This window comes from Molossus molossus, unplaced genomic scaffold (assembly GCF_014108415.1).
Source record: "Molossus molossus isolate mMolMol1 unplaced genomic scaffold, mMolMol1.p scaffold_m16_p_5, whole genome shotgun sequence".
NCBI lineage: Eukaryota > Metazoa > Chordata > Mammalia > Chiroptera > Molossidae > Molossus > Molossus molossus.
This window is the reverse complement of record NW_023425388.1, coordinates 12,818,440-12,834,271: the sequence shown is the minus strand read 5'-3', so window position 1 is coordinate 12,834,271 and position 15,832 is coordinate 12,818,440. Positions and strand designations below refer to the sequence as shown.

Sequence of the window (15,832 nt, the reverse complement as noted above, 5' to 3'; positions counted from 1 at the left end):
CCTATCAAAAAGAAGTGTTTTAAAAAGTGTAAGTAGACCAGCCAGTGTGGCTCAGTGGTTGAGCATCAACCCATGCACCAAGAGGTCCCAGCTTGATTCCCAGTCAGGGCACACGCCCACATTGTGGGCCAAATCCCCAATGAGGGGCATGCAGGAGGCAGCCAATCAATGTTCTCTCATCGATGTTTCTATCTCTCTCCCCCTCTCCCTTCCTCTCTAAAATCAATAAACAAAAAAAAAGAATTAAAAAGCTTAAGTAACTTACAGCAATAGTAAGTTTAAAACTGTACAAGACAGCCCAGCCAGCGTGGCTCAGTGGTTGAGCGTTGACCCATTAACTAAGAGGTCGCCGGTTCAATTCTGGGTCAGGGCACATGCCCAGGTTGTAGGCCCAATCCCCAGTGGGGGACATGCAAGAGGCGATCAATCGATATCTTCTCTCATCGATGTTTCTCTCTCTCTCTTCCTTCCTCTCTAAAATCAATAAAGAAAAAATATTTAAAACTGCACAAGACAGCAAGACCCAGCCTAATCTCACTGTGTACATGTGTTCTGACTTGAGGTTCTATGGATCCTAAATGGGCCAGGGCCCCAGGCCAGTGCAAGCTGCAGACTCACTTCCCCTCCTAGGCATGAGCTACCCATTGGAAACTGCATCCCCTATTGTTCAGCAAAGAGAGGCAAGTCGTTAATTAAAACAGAAACAAAGCAAGAGCATAAGAAAAATAATTGTTTCCTTAAGAGAACCCCCAAATCCCTCTGGTCCAGCCCCAGTGCTTGGTCACTAGCTGCCTGGGTCAGGGATTCCTGCAGGCACCAAATACAACGCAGCTCTCTGCACACAGATTGCACCTGTGGGACTTCAGAGAAACCAGGCCCACCTGTGCATCACTGCCTTGGCCACTGGGGGCCACAGTTAGTTGCCTGGTGCCCAAATTCTGTTCCAACTCCTCATCACACGAGGCCTCATCACTTCTGGTCACATGTTCCTGGAAACTGCCCCTCACATGATGGAGCATGGGGGCCCCACATGCCTGCTCCTTGTCCAGCTCCTTCTGGCACCTCAGAAACCGCTGGTTTAGTGCCTGTAGCTGGTGGCTGAGACGGACACACTGTACTCGGAGCCGCTGCAGCTCAGGGGGATCACATGTGGCACTCAGGGCCTGCTGTTCCAGGGTGCAGCGGAGGTGGGCAAAGGCCAACAGGATGGCCTCCAGTTCAGCGGAGTGGGCTGACTGCTTTCTGTTTATAGCCTCAATTTCCAAATCCCTTTGAGCAATCTGTGCATCCTTTACTTTAAGGGTGGCCTCAAACTCTTGAATCTGGGAGGCCAAGCCCTGGACCTCAGCCTCCTGGAGGGTCACGCTGGAACCCAGCTGTGCCAGCTGCCTCGAAGCAGCTTCCTCCGCAACCTGCAGGCGCTGCTGCAGGGCCTCCAGGGCCTGGCCGTGCTTGTGTTCCTGCTCAGCCAACAGCTGACTCAGGGCCTCCTTGGCCTCAAGTGCAGCCTGGAGCTCGGCCTGCAGCACAGCTTGTGCCTCGGCTCCCTTAGTCTGCAGGCAGCAGAGCTCCAGCTCGCTCTGGAGGTCTTCAGCTTGGCTGTCACCAAACTCACGCTCAGCAAGCCCCCCAAGGGACAGCTCCCGCTGAAGCTTCTCGATGACCTCATGCAGTTGCTCGATTTCCTCTGCTTTGTCCTTCTGCAGCCGCTCCTGGTTCTCCTGCAAGGTCTCAATAATGGATTTCAGCTCCTCGACTTCAGCACTTCTACTATACATAACCTGGGAAAAGCACGTGTTTTAGAAGCAAACCAAATCAACTTCAGGACCCCCTCCCAACTTACAGCTCTGAATTCGCTGTGAGTAGAGGCTTGAAATACAAAACAACTATAAGAACAAACAATGTCACCAAATGAGAGTTAATATTTGAAAAACAAATGCCGCACCCCAACTCTTTAAGTATCTCAAAAGGAAAGTTCTGTTGCTGCCGAACAGTTCATTCAGACATTCCAATTGAGGCTGCTGGGCACTGCCACAGATCCCAGCCCCCTTCTGTCAGAATTCAGCGGAAACTCTGACTTGACTACTTCTCAGTCAACAACACCTTCATACTAATACTTCACCACCTTTTAAATATATATTTAGTTAATATTTTTAGAACTCTGATTTGTTTGATTTCCCTAAAGGGAGAATTTAGATTTTAAGTGTCATTCTAACAGAATAAGAAGACAAGTGATAAAATCGGTCTAGTAAATTTACGCAATGAAGAATGTGAATGAGCCAGGCACACCACATGCTCCCATGCTGTATGTACATGTGGGGACATGGGGACTTCAGCTGTTGCCCAGACTGCTTATACTGAGCACCATGCCACACCAGGCACCAAACAATGTTTTGCTACTTCATCTAATAGTAACTGCTTATGCTATTTAATCTAATCGACAGTTTTAAGTTACGTAATGTTACTATTCCTACTTTAAGACAGGACAATTGAAACTTAGATTATTAAACAACCTGCCAAGACCACATAGTAAATAGAAAATCAAAATTGAAATCTATGTCAATATGGCTCCAAACTCCATTCCATTAAGGTCACATCACCGGTAGTGACCAAAAAATAAAAAATTCTAACCAACTGTGTTCTAGTTAACAATCAACCAATTTGTTATAGTCTAATTTTTTGCTTCCTAAAAACTGACTTTATAACAATTCTTGATTTCACTGGTACGACTTAACGATTACTATAAACTCATATTCAAATGTGGCTTGTAGTTAAAACAAAATAAAATTTTGATAAACTTTTTTTTTATCCTCACCCGAGGACATTTTTCCATTTTTTGTTCAGATCGAGTGGGATGGGGGGAGAGAGAGAGAGAGAAACATCGACGTGAAAGGGACACATGGAGTGGTTGCCATCCACACGACCCAACCAGGGCCCGGGACAAACTGCAACCTAGGTACGCGCCCTTAGCGGGACCGGAACCCAGGTCTCTCTGGACCACAGGCCAACGCTCCAACTGCTGAACCAAACCAGCCAGGGCTTGATTAACTTTCTGTTTGGAGATCATCGGCTATCCATTACACACACATTTACCACATCTAAATGTTGTATTATATATTTAGCAAAAGAAAACTTCTCAGTGCAAGGCGAGACGCTCATACCAACTCCAGTTTGCCCCCCTCCCCTACCTGGGTGCTGAGTGTTGCCCAGACTGTGTCTCCCTACTCATAGACAGCTAAAGGGGTTCAGGGGTAATACTGACTGTACACAGTTTGTGCTTATTCACTTACTGCGCTAAATGCACTGAGACTGGAAGGATGCACTACAGAATAGCCATAATCACAACAAAGTGTTACACTTAAAATATTAAACCCAGCACATGAAGGGGGCTAGACTCTAAAGTAAGTCCTCTGACATACAGCATAACTGGCACAGGCAAAGCAGCAAAGGCAACAACAGGTCATGTACCAAAGAAGAAAGGGCACAGCTGCAGGCGGGGAACAAAGTAAAATAAAGGGTGTTGCTTGAGCCAAGAGTACAAATGTTGTGGTCCCCCTGAAACTGCGGCAGCTGCTTATATTGGGCAGAGCGGTCCCATTGACATGGAACAGTGCAGAGGTGACGAGGCCTGAGTGTAGCTATAACAGGCTCACTTGACCCAGAAGTGGTGTCTCAGATGGGCATTTCTCCCTTAAGGATCTCGGTTCTGGGTGGAGTCTGAAAGTCAGCACCAGCAGGTGCATAACGTGGGGCTGAAACCACAACCAACAGCCAGGAAGGTACTGTGGAGGAGCTCCTCGGAACTGACTTTGTAAAACCTGACAGGCTACACCCCACCTGCCTGCAGGCCCAGGACTTCATGCAGAAGCCAGAAGATGGGGGAGTTCCCTCTATCAGGCTATGCCCCTAGACAGCATAGCCAGAGGAGGCCCAGAGGATGAACAGATGCACCCCTATGTTAACTGGAGCATTATTTACAATAGCCAAGACATGGAAGCAAAATATGAAAGAACTAGAGTGTTTGCTTTTTGGTGTTAAGCAGTATGAATGAGTTCCTTATCTATTTTGGATATTAACCCCTTACTGAACGTATGATTTGTCCATCAATAGATGATTGGATAAAGAAGATGTATATTACTCAGCAATAAAAAGGAATAAAATTTTGCCACTTGTGACAACATGAATGGACCTAGAAGTTATAATGCTGAGTGAAATAAGTCAAACAGAAAAAGACAAATACCATATTCACTTATATGTGGGATTTAAGAAAACAAAATAAACAAATAAACAAATTCATATACAGAGAACTGATGGTCACCAGATGAGAGGGGGGTTGGGGTCTGAATAAAAAAAGTAAAGAGATTAAGAAGTACAAGTTTAGCCCTGGCTGGTGTTGCTCAGTGGTCAGAGTGCTGACCTGCACACCAAAGGGTCACAGATTTGATTCCCAGTCAAGGGCATGTACCTGGGCTGCAAGTTCAATCCCTGGTCCAGATTGGGGTGCGTGTAGGAGGCAACCAGTGTGTCTCTCACATTGATGTTTCTGTCTCTCTCCCCCTCTTCCCCTTCTTCTCTTCCACTCTCTCTAAAAATCAATAGAAAAAATATCCTCAGGTGAGGATTTTACCCCCCCCCCCCAAAATACATGTTTACAGAATAGTCCCGGAAATATAAAGTACAGCATAAGAAATATATTCAATAATATTGTAATAACTATGTATGGTGCTACATGAGTAGTATACTTATCAGGGGGATCACTCCAAAAAGTATCACTATGCTGTACACCTGAAACTAATGTGATACAAGTATGTCAACTACAATTGAAAAATCAAACTTTTAAAATTAGTTGCTGGTTTTAAAGACACTCCTCAAAGTAATACAAAATAATACTCTTAAATTTTGCCAAATATACAAGATACCAACACAGATCATTAATATCCCAATAGCCGCTGTCACTGTGAAATCTGGAGACTCAAAAAACTGTAGACAAAACTCCTTTATTACCCTAACAGATACCACTGTCCTTATACTCGCCATCAAAATTAATGGAAAAAGTCATTCAAAAATTTATGTAGTTTCATCACATGGGTCTCTGTTGATCTTAGGTCACAAACTACCAAGAACATAATGCCTAAGATACCTTCACAAACAAAAGGATCACCTACCTCATTGAGAGCGCCACTTCCCATCCCAGCCAGCTGTGCCTCGAGCTGCTCACTCATGCACAGTATCTCCTTTTCTTTGTTTTGCAGAAATGCCTGTTGAAATGATAGTGATAATAAAAATAATGAAGCCAAGAAAGCATTACTATGGAACAGTACCCAGGCCTTGCAGTCGTAAACTATCCTAATAAGCAAGCCTGTAGTTTCAAATATTAACACTCAATTTGAAAATGTTTTTCTATTTAAGTGCTTTCTGTTTAAAGTGACATATTAGTTTGGTTTTCTAAAATCAGTTATGCATTTCTCCAGGAAATTTGTTTAAAGCAACCACTAAAGAATATGTAAAGCCTGTTCTTATATGTTTCTCATCTAGAAATTAAGGATGAATCCCACTGAGATGAGCAGTGATTCTAGGATTGGCCTACAATTCCATTTTCACTGAAGATGTTGTAAATAATGCAGTTGCAGCCTTTGGGAGGATTATGCACAAATGACCCGGCCTCAGAATGTATTTCAATGCTATCAGTTCACTAATCAAACAACAGACAGGGTGACATCATATGCCATGATTCTAAACTCAATGTATTTCAAGACCATCTTTTAAGGTTATGTTTTCCTTATAACTTTGATTATTGTGTCCACTATACAGGGTTATTTTTCTTTTTGCTTGAAAAGTACAATTGCATTAAGATAACAGAGAGGATTTTTTTTTTTTTTTTAAAGAAAGATGGGAGGAAGGGAAGAAGAGAAGGAAGAGGGAGAGAAGGAAGAGGGAGAGAAGGAAGGAGGGAGGGAGGGAGGGAAGGAAGGAAGGCAGGAAGGAAGGAAGGAAGGAAGGCTCAAAGTAAAGTGGTAATAGTCTTTTTTTTAATCCTCACTAAAGGGTATTTCTCTACCTTCGGATACAGTGGGGGGGGGGGGGGGCATCAACTGGTTGCCTCCCACATGACCCCAACCCGGGGCTGGAAAGAACTACAACCGGGGTAGGTGCCCTTGACCAGAATCAAACCTGCGACTCTCGTCCATGGGCCGACGCTCTAATCACTTAGCCAAACCAGCCAGGGCAATATTAGACAGGATTTAAAAGCAGACTTTTTTCAATCCTGAGCTGGGAAGAATGTGACCATTTACTAAACACTGCCGTCCCTAAAGGGGGCACCCTGGTAGTGGCCAGAACCAGGCCATCGTTCCCAAGTTGATTTGTTTCTTCAGCAGCTGGGGAAGTGAGTGCCTCTCCTGTAATCTTACTCCAACAAACAGCCTTCAAAAGATTTGACTATGATCCACGCTACAAAACAAAACCAAGAGTCTGGTGTAGAAGTGAAAGCAGGTGAACTTCACCAATCAAGGTGACTCTGGTTTTCCACTCATGGTTCTCTGAAGCTGCCTCCACTACATTTTCCTGAGCTGCTCCAGGTGCCAACCTCAATGCAGACACAAGTCAGGCACTTTCTAAAAATCTCCTGCCAGCATAGCGCCCTCTGTCTTCAGAAGGAAGTCTCACGTGTCTTGGGAAGGCCTGAGGCACCCACTTCCTATAAATGATGGTTCCCACATTGAACTACACCACTTACATAATTGGCATACACTTAGATGTCAAGGTGGGTCTGTTCACGTTACCTTCAAATTGGCATTCTCTTCTTGTAGTCCACTGACACTGATAGCAGTGTGGTTGCTCTGCAGGTCTAATTTTAAGTTCAGATGTAGTATTTCTTCATTTTTACTAACTAAGTCATCTTTAATCTTTTCTAATTGTTCTTTTAAGTCCAAAACCTTTCAGTGAAACAAATAAAGGTAAATATTAAAAATGACCTAATATTCTAATTTATTTAATAATTATTAAAATCATGCTAAAGGATTTAAAAGTACATGCCAATAAAAAGTTATTACTACTTTATAACCCCCTTAAAAGTGCTAAAATTACAAAGAACATGTAGTAGTTATAAACCCATGGATGTATTGTTTGGATGTCCTGCCCTTTACACAGCAGTCCAATGGACTGAAGAGAGGAAACCATCCGTCCATTCTCTCCCCATCCCCTTACCTCGCTCTCCCGCTGCAGAAGTGCCCTCTGCACTGCCTCTAACTGGAGTTCTGGGCCCTCAGAATGGCTGTCTGCAGGAGGCACAGAGCATTTGCCTTCATCTAGTTTAGACTGCAATGTGGACACCAGCAGCAAGTTACTCATCTGCTGTTGCTGTAATGCCTCCTTATCCTATTTTTAAAAAAAGACTTGTTTTAGGCAAGTATTTCAAGAATCAGAGGCCTTAAAGTGCTGTCTGTTAAAGGGCAAACCATCCCTAGCTCTTCCCACACATACCTCCATGTACCACACCTGATCCCCAGACCCAGCCATACTCCAGAGCAGAAATATGCTTGGTGAAGGATGCAACCCCAAACAGAGAGCCACTGGTGGCCCATGATTCCACTGGGAGGAATTGATACCTAGTAATTATTCAACAAGGTAAAAAACAGTCTTGCCCTGACCGGTTTGATTCAATGGTTTAGAGCATCGGCCCCTGGACCAAAGGGTCACAGGTTCAATTCTGGTCAAGGGCGCGTACCTGGGTTGCAGGTTTCCCTGTTCCTGACCAGGATTGTGCAGGAGGCAACCAATCAATGTGTCTCTCAACATCAATGTCTCTCTCTCTCTCTCTCTCTCTCTCTCTCTCTCTCTCTCCCCCCCCCTCCCTTCCACTCCCTCTAAAAAATAATCAATGGGGAAAAAAATTTCTTTTAAGTAGTCTCTAGACTGTTAGCAATTTTTTCTTTAATCCTCACCTGAGGACATTTTTGCATTTATCTTCAACAGAACGGGAGGGAGTGAGGGAGGGAAAAGAGAGAGAAACATCGATGCGAGAGAGACACATCAAGTGGTTGCCACCCACACGACCCCAACCGGGGTGGGGACAAACCACAACCAAGGTATGCGCCTCTAGCAGGAACCAAACCCGGGACTCTCTGGTCCGCAGGCTGACGCTCTAATGGCTGAGCCAAACTAGGCAGGGCTAGACTGTTAGCAATTTTTAAAAATTGGAAAAAAATTGCCAAAGAACAGGACAATGGATGACAATACATGTGTACAAAGAACATTAAGAGCCCAGTAAAAAGTTTTCAAAGAAAATTTAATGTGGATAAAATGGTCACAACATACTGGTCCAAATTTGTGAAGAAAAAAAGGTATTTTATATACCCCTCGCATCTAGTAAGTTCAGTAAATGTTTGCGTAGGGAGGCAGGGGAGCCAGCCCCAAGGAGCTGTCCCCAAGCCAGGTGAGTGAAAGAAAGTGAGAGGAGGTGAAACCCAGCCAGGCTGGTGTCCTTAGGTAAGAGCCAAGCTTGACTCCTTCAGTAGTTCTCATAGGCAATTTTTTTTTTTTTTAATCCTCACCCGAGGACATTCTCCCATTTTTTGTTCAGATAGAGTGGGACAGAGAGAGAGAAGCATCGACGTGAAAGGGACACATCGAGTGGTTGCCACCTGCACGACCCAACCAGGGCCGGGGACAAACTGCAACCGAGGTACGTGCCCTTAGCGGGAACCGAACCTGGGTCTCTCTGGACTGCAGGCCAACACTCTAACCGCTGAGCCAAACTAGCCAGGTCCTCATAAGCATTTTTAAGAACCAAACTCATCTGATAAAAACTCTCACTTCCTTGAGGCAGGATTTGTCTTAAGGTCAAATCAATGATTCTAAAATAAAATTTCTCATGGAGCATCACTTTTCACGTAACCTTTTAACCTCCAGCATCATTAAATAAACGAAATGTCAGAAATTTAGTTGCTTTTGAGGAAATGCTAAATAATCAAAAATGCCTCAGACACCCTGCTCCCCACCCCAGCATACAACATACAGCCCTCCAGCCTCATCCTAGTGTTCAAATACAAACAAAAGCATCCTAATGACAACATAAAAACTGTCACTGGAGGCATTTTCAATGGGGGAGTTGACATAAATTACTAAACTCAAAAATGAAAATAATTATAACTAGCTCTAAGTAAAGCAACTTTTTGAAATCTAAAATCTTGAACATTTACTTTATGAAAATAATTATGCTAAGGGAAATAAGCCAGTCAGAAAAAGACAAGTATCACATGATCTCACTTACTTGTGGAACATAATGAACAAAATAAGCTGTTGACCAAAAGAGATCCAAATCATGGAAGTAGGGACTGACCAACAAACCTCGGAAGTATGGAGGGTGGGAGCAGGGGAAGGGATAAACCAACAAACTTATATGCATACATGCATCACCAATCAACACAGACACTAGGCTGGGGAAAGCAGAAGGAGGGTGGGAGAGGGACAGAGGAGGTCAATGGGGAAAAAGGAGAGACATTTGTAATACTTTCAACAATAAAATAAATAAATAAAATCTAAAACCTTGAACATTTATTTTATTAAATACTAAAGAGTAGTATAAAAATTCTTATAAAATGCTATTACGGTAAATGTGATACTGTGATTTATAATAAAATATATATTGAGCTTCATCCAATTCCTAGCACAGAAATCCTAAAAGCCTTGGAACTATTCCTGAGTGGTAAGAATGACAACAAAGGTGTTTGATATTCCTAACAAGCCCCTTCCAGCCACACCTGCATTTATGTTACTGAGGTGACTTTTGGAAAGCCCCTAGGTCACCTGAGAATCGGGCTGGTCACCAGGGTAACCAACCATGTGATTAGAAGGTTGGAACTTTAAGTCCATCCCTGACCTCCAGGGAGGGGAGAGGGGTGGAGGTTGAACCGATCACCAACAACCAATGATTTAATCAATCACGCGTAGGTGATGGGACCTCCAATAAAAACCTAAAAGACAGGTTCAGAAAGCGACCAGGTTATTGAACACATGAAGATAAAGAGACAGTGGGCATCTGTGCCCCTTCCCCTAGACCTCACCCAGTGTGTCTCTTCCATCATCTGTTCCTGAATTATATCCTGTATAACAAACAGGGGACCTACTAAGTAACATGTTTCTCTGAGTTCTGTGAGTGGCTCTAGCAAACTAACAGAACCCAAGGAGGGGTTGTGGGGACCTCTGATCTAAGCAACCCGGACTTTCAATGGGCATCTGATGTGATAAGGGGTGGGAGCTGAGCACTTAGCCTATGGGATCTGACGCTAACTCTAGGTGGATGGTGTCAGAATTAAGTTCTAGGACACCCTACTGAAATATGATGAGAAATGAACACCTATTTGGTTTGTGGGAAACCCCTGCAAGTTTGGTGACCAGAAGTATGATCCATGAAGTGATGTAACAGAGCACTGATTGTGCAGGAGACACACGAAGCATTTTTCCTTTAGAGCAAATAAAAGCCAAGAGATCAGAAGGAACTCCACCAGCAGGTGGTCTGAGGTCCTTGCTAACACACAATCTTTCTGATAAAAGGGAGGGCTCACCTTGTCTGCCCACCCCAAGCAGCTCAGTGTACTCAGAGACCCCAAAAGAACCCCACACAACAAAGGGTGTTTACCTGTTGTAGCTCTTTCATAGCTTTCCTCTGCTTCTCCAGTTCTTCTTGGAGCTGGATCACTTTCCTCCTGGTATCAGCATTTGTCTCCTCCAGATGTTTAATTTCTTCTTCCTGGATCAACACTTGTCTATCTGCTAATTCTTTCTTCATCACCAATTCATTAAGTTCATCTGATTTTTCTCTCAATTTTTCCTGTAACAATTCAACCTAAAATAACAAAGAAGGCTTGAGAAATACAACAGTTAAAAAAAAGTACAGAAAGCAATTCAGAGAAAACTGATCTTTTATGTGGCTTTGTAGACCAAGGTTGTACAACAAAGCCTGGAGAATAATATGATGAAACTAATAAAAAGGGTATACTCTCAATAAAAAAACAAACAAACAAAAAAAAAATGTGTTGCCCTGGCCGGTTTGGATCAGCGGTTAGAGCGTCAGCCTGTGGTCCAGAGAGACCCGGGTTCAATTCCCGCTAAGGGCACGTACCTCGGTTGCAGTTTGTCCCTGGCCCTGGTTGGTCGTGCGGGTGGCAGCCACTCTATGTGTCCCTTTCACGTCGATGTTTCTCTCTCTCTCTCTTCCTCTCTCTCCCTCCCACTCTATCTATACAAAAAATGAAAAAATGTCCTCAGGTGAGGATAAAAAAAATTTTTTTAATAAATAAATAATGTGTTAATAAAATTAATTTTGATAGTGAGGAATAGACTGCTATTCAGCAATGAAAAAAGAATGAAGCACAGATACAGCAACAACTTGGATGAATCTCCAGAGAATCTCTAGGTGGAGTGAAAAGCAATCCCCAAAGGCTGCCCACTCTGGTCCATTTGTATAATCATGCAGAAATAACAAACTATTATGGGGATCGGGCTGAGTGCCCCATGGGGCTCTGTCTGCACATCAATTTCCCAGCTGTGACCTTGGGCTGGCTTCTGAAGGATGTCATCACTGGGGAAACTGGGAGAAGGGTACACAGGATCTCTGTTTTATTTCTCACACAACTGCGATCAAAACCACAGTTATTTCAAAATAAGTTTAATTTTTTAAAAAAATAAGCAAATCAACTAGAGGTACCTCAAACAAGAGGAAGCAAACAGATCCAGACCAAGCAGAAGGATGCAAGAAAAAGCAAGACACAGGACAAGGTGTGCCACCACCCATTTGCTCACAAGCACCAGCCATGCAAGTAGACAGGACAAGAACAGAGGACACATACCTCCTCATCCAACTGTGCCTGCTATAATTTCCGCATACATGGAAGGAAAAAATATTTTTAAAGATAAAGTTTAAAAACACTGTAAAGAACCACTACTCCATGAGTGACACATGGCAGGCTGACTTACATCACTGTTTCGTGGGCCACGGGGCTGCAGCTGGGCTGCCCGCCGGAGCTGCTCCTCCAGCCTCTGGATCTCCTGCTGGAACTCCTCCCGCTCATGCTCCCTCTCGACAGCCTGCTCCTGTCATGAGAGGCAGACTGTGTGGGTCGCTTACTGTGATGTCACTTCCCAGTTGCACCTACTTCCCTCTGAAGGGACCACTGAAAAGTATGAAATGGAAAGGGAATGCTCCTGGTCTGACACTACAGCCAGGGCTTCCATTTCACATGCATGGCCACTATGGGCCCTTGCATGGACACTGTGTGAAGCAGAGATAAATGAGGAGGGCCTTCCCAAGGGATTAGGGGGAGGCTTCTGGAATGCTGAAAGGAAGAAAAGACAGAAAGGACAAATACTGTGGGTCCAAAGTGGTGCCGGGCACAAAGGGCCTTTAACTCAACTACAGAAGACAACTGCCCAGACTACAAAAAGCATGGCCACAAGACCACAGATGTGTTCCTTCAGAATCGCATATGATAAACATATGATAAACATTGACAATGTCTGAACTGTCCACCAAGAGATGCGGACACATGAAGGTCTACTATACATTAAACTCCTCGTTGGGTCATAGAAGCTTATTTAATGACCTGGGAGAGGCCCAGGCCACAAAGATGACTTCCAGGGAGGCAAACAGAACTTATACACAGTGCTTACATCCATAAACTGCCGCTGACTACGCAAGTGTTTATCCAGAGATACCATCTGCTGCCGCAGGGCGCCGAGTTCCTCGGCCTGTGAAGCATACGCTCGATGGCTCGAAAGCTGCTCTTCCAGCTCAGCCTCCAGGAGCTTCACCTGGGCAAGCAGAGCCACACGGTCTTTCTCACATTGCTGCCTGGTCTCCAACCGCTCTGTGATAGCAGCTTCCACTTCCCTCCGAAGAGCTGCAGATACAAAGAGTACAGAAGAGGAGTCCCACAGCACAGGGCATGGTCCTTGTGCTGCACCAGAAACGCCAAACATGCACTTACTAACAGTGACACCCACATAGCACAAGCCCCACACGACAGCATGGCCAGCCTCCATAGCAGCTCGGAACCTAGTCCTGGCTAGGGACTGCAGCACAGGGTCCTCAAGGCCCAGATACCCCCCCCCAGACTCAGCATGACCTACCCTTCATTACCCCTCCTCCTGCAGGACCAGGACACAACCCAGGCTGCACACCACCTCAAGATGAGGGAACGTACAGCCCACAAACCAGTGTGGGCCTGGTTCTGTCGGATGCTGAGCCCATGTCCTAACATAGCCTCAATATAGCCAAATACCCACTGAAAATAAACTCAAGCACTTTTGCAAAAATAAATAAAATTTTAATATTGCAACTTTTACATGAAAATTGCCTAAAATAAAAAAATTTCAAGCCTGCCCTGGCCAGTTTGGACCAGCAGTTAGAACGTCTGCCTTTGGGTTCAATTCCTGGTCAAGGGCATGTACCTAGGTTGCAGGTTTGACACCCCCGACCCTGGTCAGGGCACGTATGGGAGGAAACCAATCAATGTGACTCTCTCACATTGGTGTTTCTCTCTCTCTCTTCCTCCCTCCCTCCCTCCCTTCCACTATATCTAAAAATCAATGGAAAAATATCCTCAGGTGAGGAATAACAAAAACTAAATAAAAAATAAACTCACATATTAAAAAAAAAAAATTTTTTTTTCAAGCCTGAGAAAAATCTGTCTTGGTGTTCCCAAATGACAATATCAGGTAACTTTCTAGGCATTATACCTTCACATATAATCCCCAATAGGGAAAAATAAAATGCATCTAAAAGGAGGCTTCCCTCTGTGGAACCCTAAGTGTTCAAACTACCCAAAAATGAAATATTAAATATTACTTACATTTCACCAGCTTTCAAAGCTTCATTATTTTGGTTTATAAAAATCTGCCAATCTTTTATGACAAACTACCATCACCAATAACAACATTCTCAATAAAAGTTCATGCTATTAAGTCAGCAATTACAGTAAATTAGCCTTAAACATGCTGTTAGGTCAGTGTCATTCAGAGCCCCTGGAGACACAAAATGAGGCTCAAATGTCACTGCTGACAGTCAGTGATGCCTGATCACCCACTTGGGCACCACCACCTTCAGGGCTATGAGCTGCAGAAGAGACACTGGGCCTACATGCAAGTGGGACCGAGAGGAAAGTGTTTGAGTGGCTGCCAAGGCCACACTGAGGGCCGACTACGGAGTCCGAGAGCAGAGGAGCTCCACTGCCCCCCCCAGCCTAGGTCCGCATGGCCCCCAGCCCTGCACAAAATCACACACTACAGCCCAATAACTGCTATAGGCATCACAAGAGGAAGGCATGCCCATTTATATATATGAATATTGAAAATGAAATTATCGCTTTATTTAATAGTTTGCCGCAAAAGCTCTGGAGTACTTTTCCTCTTCAGTAAAACATTTAAAAAGTCTGGTGCAAACACAGCGTATGGCACAGAAATCACTCGTTTGTTTTCACAAACCTGAGTCCTTGTGCGCTATAGTAACAGGAACACCTACAAATGAACATGTAACACTTTCAGAGGTGAAACAGGAGAATGTGTGACCTAGAATGTGACAGTTAGAAACAAGAGAGGGCAGTGACAGCAGCAAGGAATGTCTTTGGCCCTGGACAACCTCTAAAACTTGTACATTTCCAAACCCACACTGCTTAGGGGTTTAAATGTCTGTCTCCAAAAATCCTATGTTGAACCCTGACCTGCAATGTGATGGTACCAGGAGGCAGGGTCTTTGGGAGGTGGTGCCTCACGCTGGGCCTCTGAAAGAGACCCTGAAAGCACCCTGCCCTTCCACATGTGAGGACAAAGTGGGAAGACGCTGTCTGGACCCAGGAAGAGGCCCCTCACCAGAAGGCAACCATGCCAGCACCCTGACCTTGGACTTGAAGCTTCCAGGACTGTGACAATAAATGTCTGTTGTTCGTGAGCCGCACCAGTCTGTACTTTGTCACAGCAGCCAAATGGACTGAAACATGACTGTTTGCCCAGGTGTCACAGCAAGTTTTGGCTCCCAAAGGCTTTTATTTATTTTTATTTTTTTAATCCTCACCTGAGGATATTTTTCCATTGATTTTTCTAGATAGAGTGGAAGGAAAGGAGAGAGAGGAAAACAACACTGACGTGAGAGAGACACACTGATCGGCTGCTTTCTGCATGATTCTGACCGAGCCGAGGTTCAAACATGCAACCCAGGCATGTGCCCTTAACTAGGAATCAAACCCACAACCCTTTGGTCCACAGGCCAATGCTCTAACCACTAAGCCAAACTGGCCAGGGCTATTAAAGGAGGAATCAAAGAAAAACACAAAGAACAGCTGGCATCACCCTGAAACACACCACACACCACCCAAACAGACAAGGCAGAGCTGAATTTCCTCATAGGATGCTGGGCCCTTCCAAAATTCTTGGAAAACTGACAAATGTTCATGAGTCCCCAAAGCAGAACTAGGACCAAGAGCCCCCAGACCGCTCCTGGGGAACCAGTGGTGAGGGTAGGGCAGGTGTTGTGCTGGCAGGGAGCACATCAAACAACTCACACTGAGTGACCAGCACTTTCAGTTTGACGGCACATGCCGAGCCCCTAGCTGGGATCGCGCAATTGTGTGGCAGGGTGAGGGGAAGAGACAGATCAAGTGAGAAATTAAGGAAGGGTTAACAATGTGAAAATAAAAGCAAACCCAGAGGACCCCAAAGAAAGTACAAGAATTTTCTAGTGACAAAACAAAGCAAAGGAGAGACTGGTCTGGGTTCAGGAGAGGGTTCCATGATCTGTCCCTCCCTGGCCTAGCTCCCTCTTCTGCAGAGACAGTGTAGC

The 15,832-nt window shown here is 44.6% G+C and overlaps 1 protein-coding gene across 3 annotated transcripts in view; it reads right to left on the bottom strand.

Moving 5' to 3' along the window:
• LOC118617119 (disco-interacting protein 2 homolog A) overlaps positions 1-15,832 on the bottom strand; it is a 275,837-nt gene that overhangs the window by 205,363 nt on the left and 54,642 nt on the right. For all 3 annotated transcript variants that reach the window (XM_036242743.1, XM_036242746.1, XM_036242747.1), the window contains exons 20-27: positions 12,670-12,899; positions 11,977-12,093; positions 11,850-11,870; positions 10,640-10,846; positions 7,207-7,377; positions 6,783-6,935; positions 5,166-5,258; positions 882-1,781 (exon numbers count right to left, since the gene is read on the bottom strand). In XM_036242743.1, coding sequence (XP_036098636.1) covers positions 882-1,781; positions 5,166-5,258; positions 6,783-6,935; positions 7,207-7,377; positions 10,640-10,846; positions 11,850-11,870; positions 11,977-12,093; positions 12,670-12,899 — 1,892 coding nt within the window. The remainder of the gene's footprint in view (positions 1-881; positions 1,782-5,165; positions 5,259-6,782; positions 6,936-7,206; positions 7,378-10,639; positions 10,847-11,849; positions 11,871-11,976; positions 12,094-12,669; positions 12,900-15,832) is intronic.